Source organism: Lingula anatina, chromosome 4 (assembly GCF_051362555.1).
Source record: "Lingula anatina isolate TDL-2025a chromosome 4, LinAna3.0, whole genome shotgun sequence".
Taxonomy (NCBI): domain Eukaryota; kingdom Metazoa; phylum Brachiopoda; class Lingulata; order Lingulida; family Lingulidae; genus Lingula; species Lingula anatina.
The window spans coordinates 16,455,919-16,474,424 of NC_141770.1; the positions used below are offsets into that span (position 1 = coordinate 16,455,919).

The 18,506-nt window shown below is 35.8% G+C and overlaps 2 protein-coding genes across 3 annotated transcripts; one reads left to right on the forward strand and one right to left on the reverse strand.

Annotated features, from left to right (window-relative positions):
• Positions 1–19: 19 nt before the first annotated feature.
• LOC106178925 (centromere protein L) lies at positions 20–6,609 on the reverse strand. 2 transcript variants are annotated; one of them, XM_087011414.1, is made up of 13 exons: positions 6,451–6,514; positions 5,983–6,066; positions 5,439–5,634; positions 5,173–5,217; positions 4,515–4,627; positions 4,122–4,209; positions 3,726–3,773; positions 3,320–3,477; positions 2,661–2,748; positions 2,177–2,285; positions 1,871–1,973; positions 1,427–1,489; positions 20–1,145 (listed from the first exon to the last, which is right to left on the reverse strand). In XM_087011414.1, exons 2-13 carry the CDS (start codon positions 6,046–6,048, stop codon positions 1,068–1,070), a joined length of 1,155 nt encoding a protein of 384 aa, XP_086867540.1. In that variant the 5' UTR covers positions 6,049–6,066; positions 6,451–6,514; the 3' UTR covers positions 20–1,067. The 2 variants fall into 2 exon arrangements, with proteins under 2 accessions (XP_086867540.1, XP_013417746.2); XM_013562292.2 differs by lacking the exon at positions 5,983–6,066 and having other exon boundaries at positions 6,451–6,609.
• On the forward strand, positions 6,557–11,119 carry LOC106178924 (RNA polymerase II subunit A C-terminal domain phosphatase-like). The gene is made up of 6 exons (XM_013562290.2): positions 6,557–6,768; positions 7,137–7,223; positions 7,549–7,639; positions 8,073–8,198; positions 8,487–8,734; positions 8,991–11,119. The coding sequence occupies exons 1-6, from the start codon at positions 6,557–6,559 to the stop codon at positions 10,756–10,758; spliced, it is 2,532 nt and encodes an 843-aa protein (XP_013417744.2). The 3' UTR covers positions 10,759–11,119.
• Positions 11,120–18,506: the final 7,387 nt, after the last annotated feature.

Sequence of the window (18,506 nt, forward strand, 5' to 3'; positions counted from 1 at the left end):
GAAATTAACAAACAAAGTGTTATATCGCAAAAATGGTTTTATTTACATATCACAAAAAAGTCACAATTAAATTCGAAAGTAACTCAAATATACATACTTCTTATTTAGAAAAAAAAAGATTTTTTGTTTTCAGTCTATGAGTAAAAATGACAAAATTTCCAGCAGCAAAGCCAAGGTCAGTCTACAAAGTACTTCTCAATTTTTCAAATTTAAATCACTTTTTTTATATGATGAAAAATGATAAAGCTTTCAGTAATGAAGTGACCAGTCCTCTATACTGAGTAGACTGAAAACGACTCCTATTAACATGATTCAACATTATATACATATACATAATTGCAAGTAAGTCAGAAGATCATTTAATCTAATCAAGATCAATAAATAAGGAAGAGGTGCAATCATTTCTCATTTTCGCTCTCTTTTTTGGGGAGGGACATCCAATTACAAAAAAAAATTAAGAAGAGAAAAAGACCATTGCGAGGACAATGTAAGGAATGGCCCTTACCATTGTAGACGACCTTATGTCATCATAGTAACCATAAAATAACAAAATTAGTCATCATATACAACTTAATATTAACTATGGCAGCAGGTTATATGCCACAGTTTGCCAAGTTTTCTTAGCTAGCACATTTGTGTTAGCGTGGTGAAAATATCCCTTTATCACCTCACATTCGTGTTCTAATATTCATCATACCTCAACCCGAGGTCCTATGGCAGATGTACCAATTCCCAAAAGAATTAAAGTATTTCTCCCTCTTTATGTTAAGAAACATCACACAAATACTGTGTACTCATACAGATCATCTGAGGTCCAACAGTTCTGATATTCACTGTACCTCGCCCTGATGTCAATTTCCAACTGAATGGAATCATTTTTAGATTTTTGTGTTCAAGAACATCATACAAACACTAGTACTGTGCACTCATACAGATCATGTGAGTTCCAACTGTTCTGATATTCACTGTACCTCGCCCAGATGTCAATTCCAAAATGAATTGAATCATTTTTAGATTTTTATGTTCAAGGACATCACACAAGCGCTAGTACTGTGCACTCATACAGATCACCTGAGGTCCAATTGTTCTGTTGCCAGCTGGGTAAAATGGGACAACATTCTCAGCACATGATCATTTTGAAATAACTGAAAGTAAACACCAGGAAATAAAATGAATAACACGATTTGATCCATGACAAGAAGAACACCAACACAATCAGATATTTTGATCTTTTATGAATAAAGGCAAAATGATTAAATTAAAAAGTTTTTTTAGGGTTTTTATCTCACCTTAATGCTGCTCAGAAAATACAGAAATCTCTTAAATTAATGAATACTACTTTCAAAGTTATGTAACAGATGAAACCTATCTAAATCTTATCTAAATTTTAATACGTGAGATTTCTAAAACAGTATAACCTTATTACCTTCACCTTCCCGTCCATGGACACCAGACCTATGCCAGTACCAGCCCTACTGAGGTGCATGTGCTATAAAATATAATAATTATTCCATTATGACATTTTTTTAATCTGAGAAAAGGAAAATACACATTTCATTGTGATCAATTAACTTTTCCTTGATAAAGAAATAAGAAGATTTCTGAACAGAAAATGGGATCACTTTATACTATTTTCTTTTGTTTATTTAAAACACGTTGGTTGATCATAAATAACAGCTCAACAAAAATCTTAGCCAAAGAAATAAAATGCATCATATGTTACAGAAAAAATAATTTCTTTAAATTAATTTTGTGGTGTGTCTAAAAGCTTGGCTTCGTCTTCACTATCAAAAAATATTTTCATTTGAATACTTCTTAGCTTTGGCTGGGAAAAATATGTAATATGATTTCTACCTCTGTACATACTTACCCCAAGAAAAATATTGAAGTGTGCATAAAAATGTGATTCAAGAGCTTTGGTGAAGACCTCCACTTCCTCCACTGTGAACTCGTCTCTCTCCTCTGTGTGCACACTGGGTGAAAAATAACAGATATAAAGATATTATTTTCACCAATAACTGACAGCTTCATGAAGATAATGATTTCCACAATCTGTGCTTAGAGAACTCACTACAGTAACTGTAATGTTCAGTACAACTCTGTGTCAATTACTTTCTTAACCCTAATTTCTACCATTCCCACACAACTTCTATAGAAAAACAAACACAGTCCTTACCTATCCCAGAGTGCCTTACAATCCCCAGCATTAATTGTGTAGGTTATGGATGACAACCCCTCCACCTGTGGCACTCTGTATAGCAACTCTACTGGCTTGTGGCCGATGTCTGAAGAAAAAATATTAACACAAATTTTACAGAAATCCTGAAAACACAAGCACCAAAGGTACACAGCTCTGTATGGCAGGGGGGGGGCATATATGGGGGGAGTGGAGGCCTAATACAACACAAAAAACATATAGCAGTTCTTCAGAAGACTTATGATAAGGTTTCAGTTATCTTAACAAGCATTCTGCTCAAAGTCTGACATAAAGTTACACTGCAACTATCCAAAAAGTATTGAGGAATATTGCTGACTAACAATGTTCCCTATTCAATCTCAATAATTCCTAAGTCTATACTTGTGGGGGGAAAAAAAAAAAAAAAAGATAGCTCTAGTAATTTCATAGAATCATTGGGGGCATTCTTGGAAATAAATCATACCTGTCTCCACCCCTGCCCACATGGCAACCATCCAGGACAGGTCAGTGGACGTGAACTCCATTGGGGTGATGTGGCAGTCAAAGTTACTCTGGAGAGTAAAAATGCAAAATACACTAAAAATTATATTGGGTTTTTTATCATTTAAGCCAAGTAATCGATTTTTCAGCATATCTTTGATAAAACAAAGATGTATTATCAGTAAACATATTTATCAGTCACAGAAAATTTTCTACTGCATTTGTATAAATGTCAGTATATTGGTAAAAGAGTAGTATAAATACACATTTGTACAAAAATTAGCCCCATATGATTTTTACATAGTCAAATACTTTTTCTATCAAAAACAATCTTACTGCACTCATTGGGAAGCAAAAATTGTATTGTATGTTCTTATATTTAAGCATCTGCCTGTTTTAAGGCAATCCTCCATTCCACTCCCTAGGAAAATGTGTCAAACCTAGCAAATTTTCTGCTGAACTGAGTTAACTTAACATTAACAGATGCTACATCAAATTAAAAGCTAAACATTCTAAACAACATTTAATTCTCAGCCAGAACTTATTAAACTCCAGCCAGATTTGCAAGTATTTCAATGATCATTCTTGTTTTTAAATGTAACCCAACCATAGCAATCTCCTTCAAGCCAATCCAACTATTACCTGCAACCAACTCTGGACACTGCTTGTTATGCCCACTGGACCCTTGACCATCATCAGTGGTAGCCATGTGAAGGAGGACGGGAGCCTTCTCTGGATATCTTCATTCACACCCACTCCAAACAACACAGCTGTGACAGCCACTTTGGCTTCCCCTTGTCCTGAAGAGAAAACAATACTACATCCAGTAATGACTTTAAAGATGAGCATCCATTACATCCAACTGAGTGAACAGTTCACTTGCCAAAGCTAACGCAATGTGATGAATATTTTCAACAATCCACTTGTCACAGCTATCACAATATAGTGAATTCTGTAGTATTTTTGTGTGAGACAGCATCTGAATCGACTCAACTACCGCATGAAAGCAACTATGGATGGTGTTTATGAAAAATATTGAAATTCTCACCTGTGCTTGGTTTAGATTTCACTAGAATTTGTATGGCCTCTGAGTCACCTACAGAACAACAAACGTCCATTTAAATGTAAGGACAATATGTGACTGAACCCCACATTTATGCAATTAAACAGAAATGTCATTTTCTAACAGTAACACGTTTTCAAGCTTTATACGAGTATGTACACCCTTGAGCACATTCTTATGTAAAAGTTAGATTTTTTTTGCATAAAATGCCTTGAACTTATAAATCTTACATACCAATCAGTTTCAAATATCAAAAATATTATTTTTCTTTTAATAAAACAGATTGCAAGCTTTTTTATCTGCAACAGTTAAAAGACTTCTAGAAAATCAAACAAAAGCTAAATAAGCTGACTGCACTTATCCTGCAAATTGTAGACCTACTTTCATTTGTTCTCAGTCCTCTATATACACTTATCACAGCCTTCCCTGCCACCTCTCCCTCACTGACCACTGCCCCTTTCAGAGATTCCTGGTGAGACAAAATATATAAAAATCTCAATTATCTTAAAACACATTTTAAACTTTTTAAACATAAGGCTATATCTAACCATATTGTTAATAAGCCAAGAGAACTTTGTCTGGTAACATTAACATTAACCTGAATTTTGGAGTTCATAGACTCTGAGGTCACATAAAAACCACAGAGTTCAACAATCCTGCACAAAAAACTAATAAATTATTAATAAAAATAAAAAATAATAAAATAAAAGCTCATATCTGATATATGTAAAAGAAAACATTTAATTATGAATTTAGTTTTCCATCAGCACTTACAGCCTCCACAAATGCAGATAGCACTGCAGAATGCCTCCTCAAAGTTCTGTTATCATAACTGAAGTTGTACATAGGGGTCATCTTGTACAGGCGCCATGTCTTCTTCAGAAAGCCTGAAAACAAATAAATTGATGAGATCACTGTCACAGTGAGAAAAGGGATCATATTTCACACAAAGTAACATCTTATAAGTATGTACTCCTTGAATAAACCAGTGCAACTTACTGATGTAAATTTATCTAAGTAGTGTACATAATCTAACAAATTATAGAATAACTGGTCTAAATATTTCTATTTCATATTTAATCTCTGCTGATGCACAGGAATAAAGATATTTACAGCTCTTTGTGATCACAAAGGACTGATTCAGAACAAGTTGATCCTCCAACAAACAATTATGCATATCAAATATGGCCAACCCACTGGAAAGCTGGCTATATAATCCACTTATAATAGACACTGAATGGATTCCAGTAAGCTTTCAAGTAGGTCAGTTATACTTGATCTGTGGATCTGTTTGTCTGCAGATCAACTTCAGTTGGAATTGCTTTAAAAATATGCACAAAAAGGTCTATGTACATTTTTTTTATAGTGTAAAAAACAGATAACTGACAAATGTACATTATAAATCTACACTGAGCAGAAAATGGGAACTAACCTTCAAAATCTGGAGGTTCTTCTTGATCATCTTGTGGCTTTACACCTAAAAAATAAAGTGAAACAGTTTGTCAACTTCTGCTGTCGTCACAGTGGATGCCAATCTCAACTGTATGGAATCTGAAGGCATCAAGATAAACATGCCAGACATAACAGGCATTCAGAACAAAGACTGCTACAAATTTATATTAAAATAATAAACTAACATTGGTAAGAAGAAGGATTGGGATTTTTGTTGAATTGTGTGTGTTGAATCTTCCCACTTACCTGCTAACCTTCTCGATGTAGCAGACTTCATATAAGGGGTATGTTTCCTTCTTGAGCGTACACTGTGCCCTGCTAGTGACCCCCCTGTTCTAGATCCCCTACCTGAGGTTATGATCTGAGACTGTGGGGTGACACCTGGGGTGTCACTTGCAGTGGAACTCATGATTTTATCAGTTGTCAAATGATGTTTAGCATTCTAAAATGTGAAAAAAAGTCATATTATTAAATATTGTATTCATTAATTTATTTATTCATCATGGTGTCATGTATTACAAGGAAAAAAAAAACAAGCCCTTCTTGCTTACAAGGCACTTCATGCAGATAAATGATTTTGTCTTCTGTCATATATTTTAACTAAAATCTATCAAGTTGTCAGATTAAATAGGCAGGTGAGGGTAGATGCCATACTTTGTTCCCATTTAAATATTTTTGGTCTTACTTTATAAAAAGGCATAACAAGAAAAATGATTTTAAAAAATACCTAGATAAAACAATGAAAAATCCCTTCTATTAGACCAGCATTTTGTGGGAACATTGTACTCACACAGAGAACCTGCATGATGTGGGGTGGAAAGAAGTAAGATCCATTTAACACTATCACTTCTGACATTCTTGACAAAATCTGCCTCTGTACGTTTTTTTTTAGCCAAATGTAAATGACACATCATCAATTGATTGAGGAAAATTGGCAAAAGACCCTATTTACTAGCAACAAAAATGATTTCTGTTCAAAATTTAACATGCAAGGGGCAACAGTACCGACTCGACTATTTATCAAATACTAAGATATATAGTAAACCATACACAGTAAACCAGCGCTCTGTCTGCAGGGACAGGTCGGCTTCGGATTCAAGATTTTGTATTTATAACAGCCAGATACCAGAGAAATCACCATTCTGTTCACCCCAGATCTTGCTAAAGAAATTTTTATTGATATAGCAGTTACTAAAATTCACATAAACAATTGATTTAGGGTTAAATTATACTAAATTACGTGAAATAAATCACAAACCTAAACCTTTCTCCTGGCGCCATGATTTCAAAACACAGGAAGCTAAAGTCCGCTTAACCAATGAAAATTGAGAAAACCTTGCAGTGCGGCCCTGACTCTTGGAAGAATGGCTTCCGCCACAAAGGAAGTGGTGTTACCATTAGATTCTGAGGCCAAAGTCATCCACTGGAAAGTTAAAGAGGGCACTAAAATTTCTCATGGAAGTGTTCTATGTATACTTCGACAAGATGGATCGAAAGCCGACCTGAAATTAAAGTCAGAAGAGGTGGGCACCGTATCAAAGTTGGTCGTCCCTGAAGGGACCAACGTGCAACCGAGGTACTCCTTGCAAGAAGCACATGATTTACTTTTCTTACATTATGATAATCGTGAAATAATAATAGTAATAAATTAACTTACATTATATCTATTGAAGGATGATGTTGCTGTTTAAATTTATTGAAAAATAATATTGATTCACCAAGCATTAAGTAACGGCTCTTCAACTAAGGCAACCCCCCCTCCCCACGTCTCAGTTATGTGTTAGTGTTACTAATGAAGTTGCAAATAAAGAGAAAAGTGGGGAGTATAAATGCAATTTTCCAGGCTTTTTAAAACGTTTTGTTTCTCTTTTTTCACTTTCTTATAGCTGAATATTTTAATTATTCTTTTACATTAATTCCGTTTTTGATCTTGCTTTTTTACAGATCACCCCTGTTAGAGATGATGACAGGCTGTACCCACTCCGTGGTGATGAAGGACATGTGTGCTGAGTGTGGAGCAGATCTCAGAGAGTAAGCACAACATAATTATTGCATGCAAACACATACAATGCTGTCAAGGGAATGATAACTGTATGTACTGCCATAAATTACAATCATCAAACTCCTTGGCATTAAGTTTGCAATCACATCATAGTTGCCTACATTTAATTTGACATCTAACAGATCGTTTTCAATAAAATCTAAACTGTCGAAATTTTGACATTAATTTTATCTTAACTAAGTCATTTCTTTTCACTTCACTTTCAGCACTTAAAGGCTGGTGTGACTGTGAATTGTTAACAACACTGTTATCATAATTTCTCAATGCTTATATTGTTCTCTTTTTTAATTTTAGATTTCCTGGTGTTCCAGGAGAGAGAAAAGTGCAAGCACTTGCATCTGTAGCCATGGTTCACAGCATCCCTGAGCTGGTGGTTAGCCAAGAGGTGGGAACTGCTTTATTGACCAGGAATGGCTTTGACTATCTGTCTTTTTGGATAATCCCCTCTTTTATGTTTTATATAATGTTTATTATAATTTATTTTATTTTATTTTATTTTTATTTGTTTATTATTTTTACTTGTTCTTTTTATTTATTTATTTATTTATTTATTTATTTATTTATTATTTTGAAAAGTGACATGGAAAGATATTAGATTTTGTGAAATGTATTAAAACAGGAATTTCATGGATGGAAAGTTATCCCTGTTTTTCATTCTACACTGTTCCCAACCTTGCAGTCCTTAAAATACTGTTTGTTTTTGAACTTGATTTATTTTGATTAATTCATTTATTAACTTTTTCTCATCATAATGATTTAGTGAAGCCTTAAATTTTGTAAGTAAATAATTACTGTAGGGCTTTTAATTCTGTACACAGGAAGCAATGGAATTGGGCAAGGAGGATGAAGGGATGCTTCTTAAAAGTAAGAAGCTGGTCTTGCTGGTAGATCTAGATCAGACACTGATTCATACAACAAATGAAGAAATTCCAGCCAATTTAAAGGTAAGAGTTAAAGGTGTATTGGTATGAGATCAAACTGTCATTTGTTGGAATTTTTTTTTTCATACAAATGAGTTTTCAGTGTCATCCATTTTATAAGGGTGGAGTTAAGAATTTTTTTGCCTGTTTCAGATTTGATATGTGATAGCCTGTTCAAATTAATTTAATGATTTGATTATCTTGAGTGTTTTTAGAAATATGCTATGGATAGAATTTATGTTTTGACAATATTTTTTTCAGTAATCTTCAATATTCTCCATATGTTTATTAACACTGTTCTCATCTATCCAGGGTGTGTACCACTTCCAGTTGCGCCATGGAGGGGTCCAGCTCTGGTATCACACCAAATTCCGCCCAAGAACCCAGGAATTCCTGGAGAGCATCTCGAAGCTGTATGAGCTCCACATCTGTACCTTTGGTGCCCGGATGTATGCCCACACCATTGCAGGGCTCTTGGACCCTGAGGGAAAGTTTTTCTCCCACAGGATTCTGTCTCGAGATGAGTGTTTCAACCCCACAACTAAGACTGCTAACATGAAGTGAGTGAACATCCCACCGTTAATTTGATAAAAATTAATTTGATAAAAAATAGTAGTCTTTGCATGAGACACATGTATATGTATAATCAAACTTAAAGCCTGTACTAAGGCAGTTCCAGGAATTTCCTATTGGCTTGACAAAATGAGATAATAACTGTTCTTCCGTAATTGTACTTCTAAACCAAGTTTGCTGTGGCTACTTTAAATTTTTACACAATTAGATTTTAATTTAAAAATCTTGATTTTTCCCCCTTAGGTCATTATTTCCGTGCGGTGACAGCATGGTTTGTATCATAGATGACAGAGAAGATGTGTGGTGTTATGCCCCAAACCTGATCCACGTCAAACCATACCGCTTCTTCAAGGGTACAGGAGATATCAACGCTCCCCCAGGGTCACAGTCAGACAGGGAGGCTGCGTCAGCTGCCAAGGAAAAGGACAAGGTCAAGGACACAGAAGATGACACAGAGGTCAAACCTTCCCAGGAATCACGGGACCCTCGCTTGAGATCAAGGAAAAATTCTGATGATTCCTCTGCAATGGAAGTATCTGATAATTTGAAAAATGACACTGATAATAAAGTAGAACGTTCAAATAGAAAGGATTCAGAACAATCAGAGGAGGTGCAAGCAGAGGGGGAATCGAGAGGAAAAAGTCACATTGGAGAGATGAAGGCATCTGAGTCAATACAAACACCAGAAACAATGACTGATGAAAGTGCCGATAAGTCTTCTGATACAAAAGAAGAGGAGGTAGTGTGGGAAGACGAAGATGACAACAGTGATGTAAAATATTTAAACTCTTTGGAAAACATACTGACACGAATACACACAAAGTTTTATGAGGCTATGGAAAATGCAAAGAATACCACCCAAAAAGAGCCCCCCAATTTAAAAGACATAATTCCATTGGAAAAAAGAACAGTCTTGCAAGGAGTGAATCTGGTATTTAGTGGTGTCTTTCCTACGAACATTCCACTAGAAAAAAGTAGGGCGTACATTGTTGCAAGGTCTTTGGGGGCCACCGTACACACAAAGATAGTCAAAGAAACTGGGCCAGATGATAATAATGGGACCACCCACGTTGTTGCCGCTAGATTAGGGACCAGTAAGGTCAACGAGGCCAAGAGGTTATCCAGGGTACAGGTCGTCAATCCCGATTGGTTGTGGGCGGCTAATGAAACCTGGGAAAAACCAGACGAGAGCTTGTATCCGCTCAATGAGGAGACGTCGGAGAAGTACTCCACACCTTCAAACCCTGACATTGCTCCTTCTCAGAAAGTACGACAGCACGCCAATGCAGAGAAAGGATGGAAACGCAAGAGCGAAGATGACGACAGCTTGGGGGCTCGGTCAGAGTCTGGAGCAGCAAATTCCAAGCCCCCAAAACGCCAGAAATCTGACTCTAGAAATGAAGGAGCCGGTATTGACGCCAATGACGTCGACGACGATAATGATGATGAAACTGTGCTGCTGGACGCGGATGAAGATATGGAGCCACTGAAACCGGCCAGAAGAGGACGCCAGTTTTCAGACGATATAAACCCTCTCATGACATTCTCCAAGGAGGACTGGGATAACATGGGCAAGGAGGTAGACGAGGAGGCCTTCGAGGACTCCGACCTTGAGAGCAGCGATGATGACGACGAAACTAGGGAACAAAAGCTACGTCAAAGAGTCCTCAGCAATGAAGAGAGTGGGGAGGAAACGGAGGATAGTCTAAGTGGAGATATCCCCGCTGGATGGAAAAACAAAGTGAAAAAAATGAAATCTAGAAAAACTGCAAGTCATGTCGGCCATAACAGGGGTGGTGACAATGAGAATGATTCTGACGACGATGGGTACAAAGATGAAGATGACGAGAGAAATGATACTGAGGATACTATAAGTAGACTGCAGAAATCGTTCGGGTGTCGGGAAAGCGAGGATGAATTTGAAGATGACGAGGATGACAAAGATTTTGATTCTATAGGTTCAGTAGATGAAGAAATGGCTGCTGCAATTGAAAAAGAATTCATGGTGTAAATTTTCTATGGCATAATGAGAGTATCATGACTTGATCAAATCTTGTTCCAACTTTTTTTTTTCGGATATTTGCCATTTATATATTCTAGAATGTTGATGTGATGTAAATAGTCTGATTATTGAGGTGGTGCAGAATCTCCATATTGTATAAAATTTATTGTATATAATTTTATATAATTTTAGAGACTATCACATTGGTTCATATTAGAGAATTTGGTATGGTCCCTCTGTATCTGCCCGTCTCTCTTAATAATTGGATACGTAAGTGCATGTTTTTGTACGTGATTGGCAAATATGTTGCTCTTCGCAAGTTGTACATAAAATAGTTTTGAATAAAATCCAATTTTGATAAAATTAGTTAGTTTTCATGACTTGAGAGTATAAGAGAGTTCTAACGCACGCACAAAAAGCCCCAACATCTATATTTTAGTTGACTGTGTTGGTTCCGAAACATTAAATTTTGAATTCGTAGACCATGAATGCGTCGTTTTTGTAGATATGTTAAATTGGTGGGCCGAACGTAAGCACTATTATTATTTCAATAGAATAAATGAAGGGAAAAAATGAAAAATAAATCGATGAATAAATTATTGAATGAAACATAAAAAGAAAAGAAAATTTAAGTATAAATTGACCTAAAAATGATTTTGTAGCAGGCTCCGGGAGCTCCGTATCAAGGGGCAAACCCATTTTTAGCATGATCTTGTCGTTACCACGTTGTTATGTGAAATAGATGGACGAAAACGACAGCGTTTATGCATCATTTTTAACCAGAAATCGGTAGCTGGAGAACCACAGCCTACTGCAAATTGCTTGTAATCACAACCATGACTTTGCAACGTCGGCGCGTAAGGCGTCGCTTGTGAACAAAACGAGACTTTAAATAATGAGTTGACACGAGGCGTTTTTTAGTGTAGTAACCGCAGAAAAAACTCGGTTATCGGTGAAAGATAATTGTCAACGTTAGCCTTTTTATCTCTACCTTCGAATGGTCATCATCTGATTATAGTTTATTACGAACAAGACCTTTTGGGGTTAGGTTTATCTCTGCAATGAACGGAGACCTGGGGCAGATTAGAACCGCTTCGTTGAATGTGCAGATAAGTTGTTATAGAAAATGTTTTCAAACAAATTCGTTTCTTTAAAATTCAAATTAAGCATCTTATTCTTTTTAATTATAATTTACTTTCAACCTCTCACTATTTCAAAAAAAGGGGAAAACTTTTTGTAAACATTAGTATTCGAAAAGACATACAAGAGCAAGTCAGCTCTAGTTTTTGGCCTAAAGGTAAACATGAACTGAATACATGTAATAAAACTCGGAAGAAATGGGAAAATAAGGAATGCAAATGCTCGTGCGTAGAAAAGGAAAATTCGCTTAAAAACGAATATTTAAGCCAGTTGCACTTGTCGGTATTAACTAAAGCTACCTCAATCTTCGCTGTCAAGTGACGGCCATAGTATATGTTTGAAAAGTGTATATTTTATTTCCTTGTCCTTATGGGATCCGAAATAGAAGAAAATATGTAATTGTTTCTCCTAAGCTATGATAACCCGGCGATTAGAGCGCGATAACGACAGGTCTTGGCTGTGAAATTATCTCGCAACTGCCACTTTTTTGGAGATAACCATAACTTTGTCTCTGTTTAAGTGTGAATTAAGGGGCGCAAAATATTCGGCTTGATTGCTGGCTACGGCTAGTATCGCCCGGGGTTTTCACGTGTGAAATCTATTCTAAACTGTTATTTTCTGGTCGATAACGTCGGTACCCGGGCCCGCACAAGTTTTTCACCTGACATTACATTTCTTACATTTCTGAACATTCTTTGTTAGTATGTAATAATTGTATGTACTTGCGCTCCAAAGTTGTCAATTATTTTAACATTAGAAAACGGGTAATAAGGCGGTATTTGCCTCAAAGATCATGCGGGATCTAAGGTAGCAATTTTGTAACAATTAGGAATGTGTGTTGGATGCAAGAAACAAGATAACAACCCTAGATATGTATAGCTATTTTTTCATACTTTTGAAAAAATGCATTTTTTACGTCGTTCATAGGCATCTCATGTTTTATTAGCACGCGAATTTTTTCCTTGTATCAAATTTTCTTTTAAAAAATCAGTTTTACACTAGAATATCACCTACAAAATATCGTACATTTTACTGGCAATCTAATTTTTGTTGTCTTTTTAAAATCCATAATGTACTAGTATACTTATCAAGTCTTTTATTAAAATAGTTTATTTCCACTGGCAGATACAGCATACTGGTGAAGTGAGTTTTTAATGCCATTTTTTTTTTTTTTTTTTTTTTTTTTGTTTGTTTGTTTTGTTTTGTTTTATTACCATTTTTCCATTCCCTCTCCCTTGTTTACGGGGCGATAACCTATTCTGAAAATGGTAAATTACATTTTACTACTCCAACCATTTTGTTGCTTTTACATACCTATACCAAAGTTACTTTGTTTTCCTAATTATGCAAGTTAAAGTAAAGAACTGTCAACTTAGCTCATTGAACATACTCCCGCCACAACTTCTTTTGACCACGTTGATATCTGGAACTAAGCACCATACAATATGGACTGTTAATGATATAAGCATGTTAACCATATGAGTTTTTAGCAATGATAGTCAAAAGAAAGCCTACCTTTTTCAAGGAAGACTCCTACTTAAACCTTACATTTATATACTCGATTATAATCAGGGCCGTAGCCTGAGCAAAATGTCAGGGGGGGCAGTAAGCGGACACGAGGGGGCGAAGCTACCGAGGGGGTGGGTATGGTGTGTAAAATTCCAAATTCCAGGGGGGGGGCAGCTGCCCCCCCTGCCCCCCCGGAGGCTACGGCCCTGATAATCTGGTTTATTATGTAGGGTGTTCTCAAGTTAACGTGCAGAATGGTACGCATATATAACCATTTCGCTTCTACACACTTTCTATCCTTGTCAACTAAAAAAACACTTATTAAATAACTGACACCAATCAAAATGTTCTTTCCTGTTTTGATAGTCGCCGTAACATGGGTAAATTAGGCATCATGTCAATTGTACAATTAATCTCGCTTCTCGAGTACTCATAGTGTCATCATAATGAACATTACCGGGGTATTTACGAGGTCAGCCAACTTTAACGTAGCTAAGACAATGTCAACTTAAGGCTTCTATCATTGAATTAATTGTAACTGAGGTTGTTAAACATGCTTTGGAATATTTCAAATAGACAGTTGCTCAATAATGAGTTTACCCAAAGGTTAGCCCTTACTTGACATGCGTTTCAGGGATATGAACGTCGAGGAATGACAAGTAAATCCTATATTTCCCAGGTCAATTCATAGGTCAATTACATTATATATCATAAATGCATATGACATTTTTATTGCGAATTATGTATGATTAGAAGAACCATTACCATGCAATATTTCCTGATGGCGCTTCTCACCAGTTATGTGATAAAGATGGCTATCGAGAACAAACAACGGTGACACACTGATGTGGACACGCACGTGTGTGTGCATGTAATGATGAGCGCTGAATATGACATGATTTTATCATTTCCAAGTTTTGCTTTCTATTCGTATCTCCGCTTGTTACTGTGAGTGTCATTTAAATTTTACAGTGTTTTTGTAATAATATGGTCATTTTTGACAGGGAGGAATGCCATTAGATTCGATACTCTAGGAACAGGTCTGTGTTACAAAAAATAAAAATGAAAAAGATTGGAAAATTCGGACTGCCCGGCAGTCCTTTAGGACAAATAAATAAATGAATGAACAGAAAACTAAATGAAATGATAATTAAATAAATTGAATGTCCAATTCACAGAAGATATTTACGTCAGGACAACATTAATAAATGAAACTTGCCATAGTAAATAAGACAGAAATGGACATATGGAATATGCCACTGTTGTTATTCTCCTAATTATTATTATTATTATTATTATTATTATTATTATTATACTCCTGCTTATATAACTTGTCCGCGATCATCGGATAACTAATGTTCGTTGGTGTCGAAATCACACATTTTATATTTTAGTAGAAAATACCAGAATTGCTGAAAAAGACGCGTAAAATTAAACTAGTCATTACAAGTCACTAGTTGCAATTGTAGACAAAAGGAACAGGCATTTTAAATCATGTATTGTGTACAAAAAATGGTTTCAAATTCCGACGACAGCACCAACATTTCAAGAAACATTCGCTTAAGACAAACTCGCGGGAAATGACATAACAGGCAAAATAACTAAACGTCAATGTTTTCTTCCGACCAAAGAAATGCTGACAGGGGCAGGAAATAAATTTAAAGAGGAATAGACAATAATTTTAGGACGGGTCCACTCACATTTATTTTGTTTGATTGTTTTTGTAGTTCTGTTGTTTTTAGGTGTCCAAATAAGAGGAAAGCTTTTTTTTCATCTAGTGGTACATTTCAAATCGAAATCAAATTCACTGACACAATTCCCGTGTAGACAAGTCTGATAAATCTTGTTATATATGTCGTATGTACGTGACTATAGGAATGATGAAGTTATAGATATCTTGGAGAAAACGCTTTGACAGTTCCTGATTGCATCCAAACACACCACGGTGGTCTGAGATGCCCTCACTAAACACACAAAGAACTTTGATGGTGTTTATGTGGTCAGGATAGTTCTTTATATTGTTGTTTTGGCGTCAGAGTGAAAAAACAAACTTACCCAATTTATCATAACGAGAAAAAATAGCATCACTTTGATTTGATTTGGTCTCAATAAAATGAATTTGTGGTGTATACATAGACCTTAAATATACTTTCCAAATAAACTGGATACGATTTGAGGATATGGTCTTCGTGTACATCTTCGGGCTCATTCCCAATAAAATTATCGTTCTCCTAATGAGATGCATAGCTATGTAGCTCATTGGTTCTATGTAGATCGGCCCAACCCTCGCTGAAGGCAATCAGGTTAACTGGTTCACACTCCTCTTTTTTTCAACGTGATCGTATGACACCAGTTTCTCCGTATTCTGAACAACGCTAGGAGTGGATGTGTTAATATATAAATTTGATTGCATTCATTGGGAATGGGCCCTTCCCCGCTAGGTCATTCAATTTAATTAATTATCTTTGCATTTAGTTTTCTGTTTATTCATTTATTTAGTTATTTATTTATCCTTAAAGGACTGCCGGGTAGTCTGAATTTTCCAAACTTTTTTTTTTTTTTTTTTGTAACATGGACCTGTCCCTAGCGTAATGAATCTGATGTCGTTCATTTTTTGTCAAAATGACCATATTATTACAAAAAACACTGTAAAATTTAAATGACGGTCAGAGTAACAAGCGGAGATACGAGTAGAAAACAAAACGTGGAGATGATTAGGTCAACGTACGGTCAACAAGGGTCGTGCAGATTACCTTTACTGCCACAAATAAATAGATGACAAGATAATGATGAAATGAGCGGGTCGAAAATACCGTATATATTTTACATCATTAAATGCATTAAATTCATTACAATACATTTTCAAATTGATTTTGTGTGCTACAATCGACTACTTTTATAATGAAACAATATCATAAGAAACATTTCATTTTGTAATTTCTTTACTAAAACTTGCGTTTCTATTTTGTTTCCTTAAAGTCCGCAAAGGGCTTTATACTGATAACTAAGGGTATCTAAGTATAATGGGAAAACTCATTTTGAGTTTCACTGACCCGAAATTTTGAGACGGGTCTTCATTTACCTGTGAAACGTTAGCAGGACTCGGTTTCAAAAATAACTTAACTCTGAAACCTGGTCTTATCTTTTTAAAAGACCAGAATTATTGCCTTCTTTACTTCAATAAAAAAGAAAGAATTCAACTCAAGAGAAAGTGATTACTCTAAAACTTAAAACGTATTTCTAATTATAAAACAGATAATTGGGCTACTGTCGGTTTATCAAAGCTGGCTAAAATATACGGTCTGTAACTTTAGTCCAATATTTAGTATGGGTTTTCTTGTAAAACAGGCTCCAGACAGAAGTGACCTGTGGGCCGTCTGTGCTACCTTACTTGGCAAATGGCGTTGGGTACACTGTCAGATTCTATAAATTGTTTGATCTGTAGATGGTTTCTATGAAAGAGTTTGATCTATAAGGATGGTTCTTTTCAGTAGGGCGTAACTACATTAAGCTTTTCTTTGCATATTCTAACTGTGAATTTGTCACTTTATCGATACAATATCGAAAACTTGAAACTTGCATGAAAAATCCGTTCACGCCTTAAACACCTTACCTACATTTTTCCCAATATTCCTCTCTAAATTACAATAGTTAAAAATAAGTCACAATCTTTGTCAAAATATTACACCACAAATATGTAACTGCATTTCACTTTGATTTAAAAGCAACTAACGGTGCGTTAATGGCAACAGAGGTAGACATTCACCAGAGGAAAGAAACGTGAACTCACACCTGCGGCTGACACTAAAATCACCGGTTGTTGCGTCACGGATTCAAGACGGATTATTCTTAAATTGCACAATTGACCAAGTGTCAGACGTTAGTGGTGTCTTTACCACAAAGTCACAATGTCAAATTTATATATAAAACAGCTTTTAAGTATTAATTTCGGTCATTCGTGATAAAAATCGCTGTGTAACATATGTAAAAGCACTTTTGGGTGGTCTAATTGAAATCATTAAAATCATAAATTACCATGTGGTAATTGCTGCCCCCCATTTGGAAATTAATTAATTTTAAGATTACCCCCGCTTAATTATGACGTTAACCGCGATGTGACCATATTTCTCCGAATAGCTTATACCATTGGAACAGAATAATTAATGAAACCCAAGATGATATCGCTTGGTGACATATGTAAAGCCCGTTTAATGGCCAACTTTGAGTGGACTATCCGGAACCATGATAATTGTATAGTGGCACTTTGAACCTGTGAAACCCACCTTTCACCTTGTTTCTTAATTAATGGCTCCTTTATTGCAATATTGTACAAATTACTTCAAAGTGTTATGAAGGTAAGGTCAGGTCAAGACAGAGATAATGAAAATACGGATGTTAAGCCTAGATTACATTTAAAATGCGATACCCGTACGGTGTACGTATACTGCCCGTCATACCCTTTTCGTAAGGCATCTGAGCAGAGGTAGACGGTGGCCGTGCGAAATCGTTCGGAATAGTATGGATATAAGACCATTTAATGTAGACATACTCGGCGTAGCCCGTAGCTCGGACAATTTCATCGCACGGCGCCCGTGTAAATGTAATCCAGGCTACACACTGTTAAGCGAATGACAAAAAGAAATGTCGGAAAAAATTAAAAAGACAAAAGAAATACTCGATCTCCAAATAACTGACATGTTAATACAGTTTAGATACCACAATAAACAGTATAAAAAGATCAAAAGCAGCGATGACCGCAGCAGCAGGGTGAAAAAAACTCATCTTAAGATTAGAAAGGTGGAAAGGTGGTAACAGGTGGTCATTTTGTTTTGCCCTTTTTCTTGAAAAGTTTCCAATATATAAGGAATAAAGATACTCATCAAATCTAGACATCTTGACTCAGAAAAGAAAGAAAAAATGGTAGCGTATGCGCTGAAGTCCTTAAAGTAGCCTCAACATAAACTTCACCTTCAGCGACAGAGGTAAGGTTTTGAGTGTGGCATTAATTGGACTTTCGAGCGCTATTAACATGGGAAAAATCTTGTACATGTAAACTAATTCTTAAACATGGACAAACCCTGTTTCTTATCAACTCCAGGCCCCAGGAC

Bases quoted from the DNA above. Each gene is read 5' to 3' on its own strand.
- LOC106178924 (XM_013562290.2), top strand. From the start codon at position 6,557: ATGGCTTCCGCCACAAAGGAAGTGGTGTTACCATTAGATTCTGAGGCC. The intron at 6,769-7,136 runs GTACTCCTTGCA...GCTTTTTTACAG, and splicing joins GGGACCAACGTGCAACCGAG to ATCACCCCTGTTAGAGATGA. The intron at 7,640-8,072 runs GTGGGAACTGCT...TTCTGTACACAG, and splicing joins AGCTGGTGGTTAGCCAAGAG to GAAGCAATGGAATTGGGCAA.
- LOC106178925 (XM_087011414.1), bottom strand. From the start codon at position 6,048: ATGTCAGAAGTGATAGTGTTAAATGGATCTTACTTCTTTCCACCCCAC. The intron at 2,749-3,319 runs GTAATAGTTGGA...TTTACTCTCCAG, and splicing joins GTGTCCAGAGTTGGTTGCAG to AGTAACTTTGACTGCCACAT. The intron at 1,146-1,426 runs GTAATAAGGTTA...GTTTACTTTCAG, and splicing joins CCATGGACGGGAAGGTGAAG to TTATTTCAAAATGATCATGT.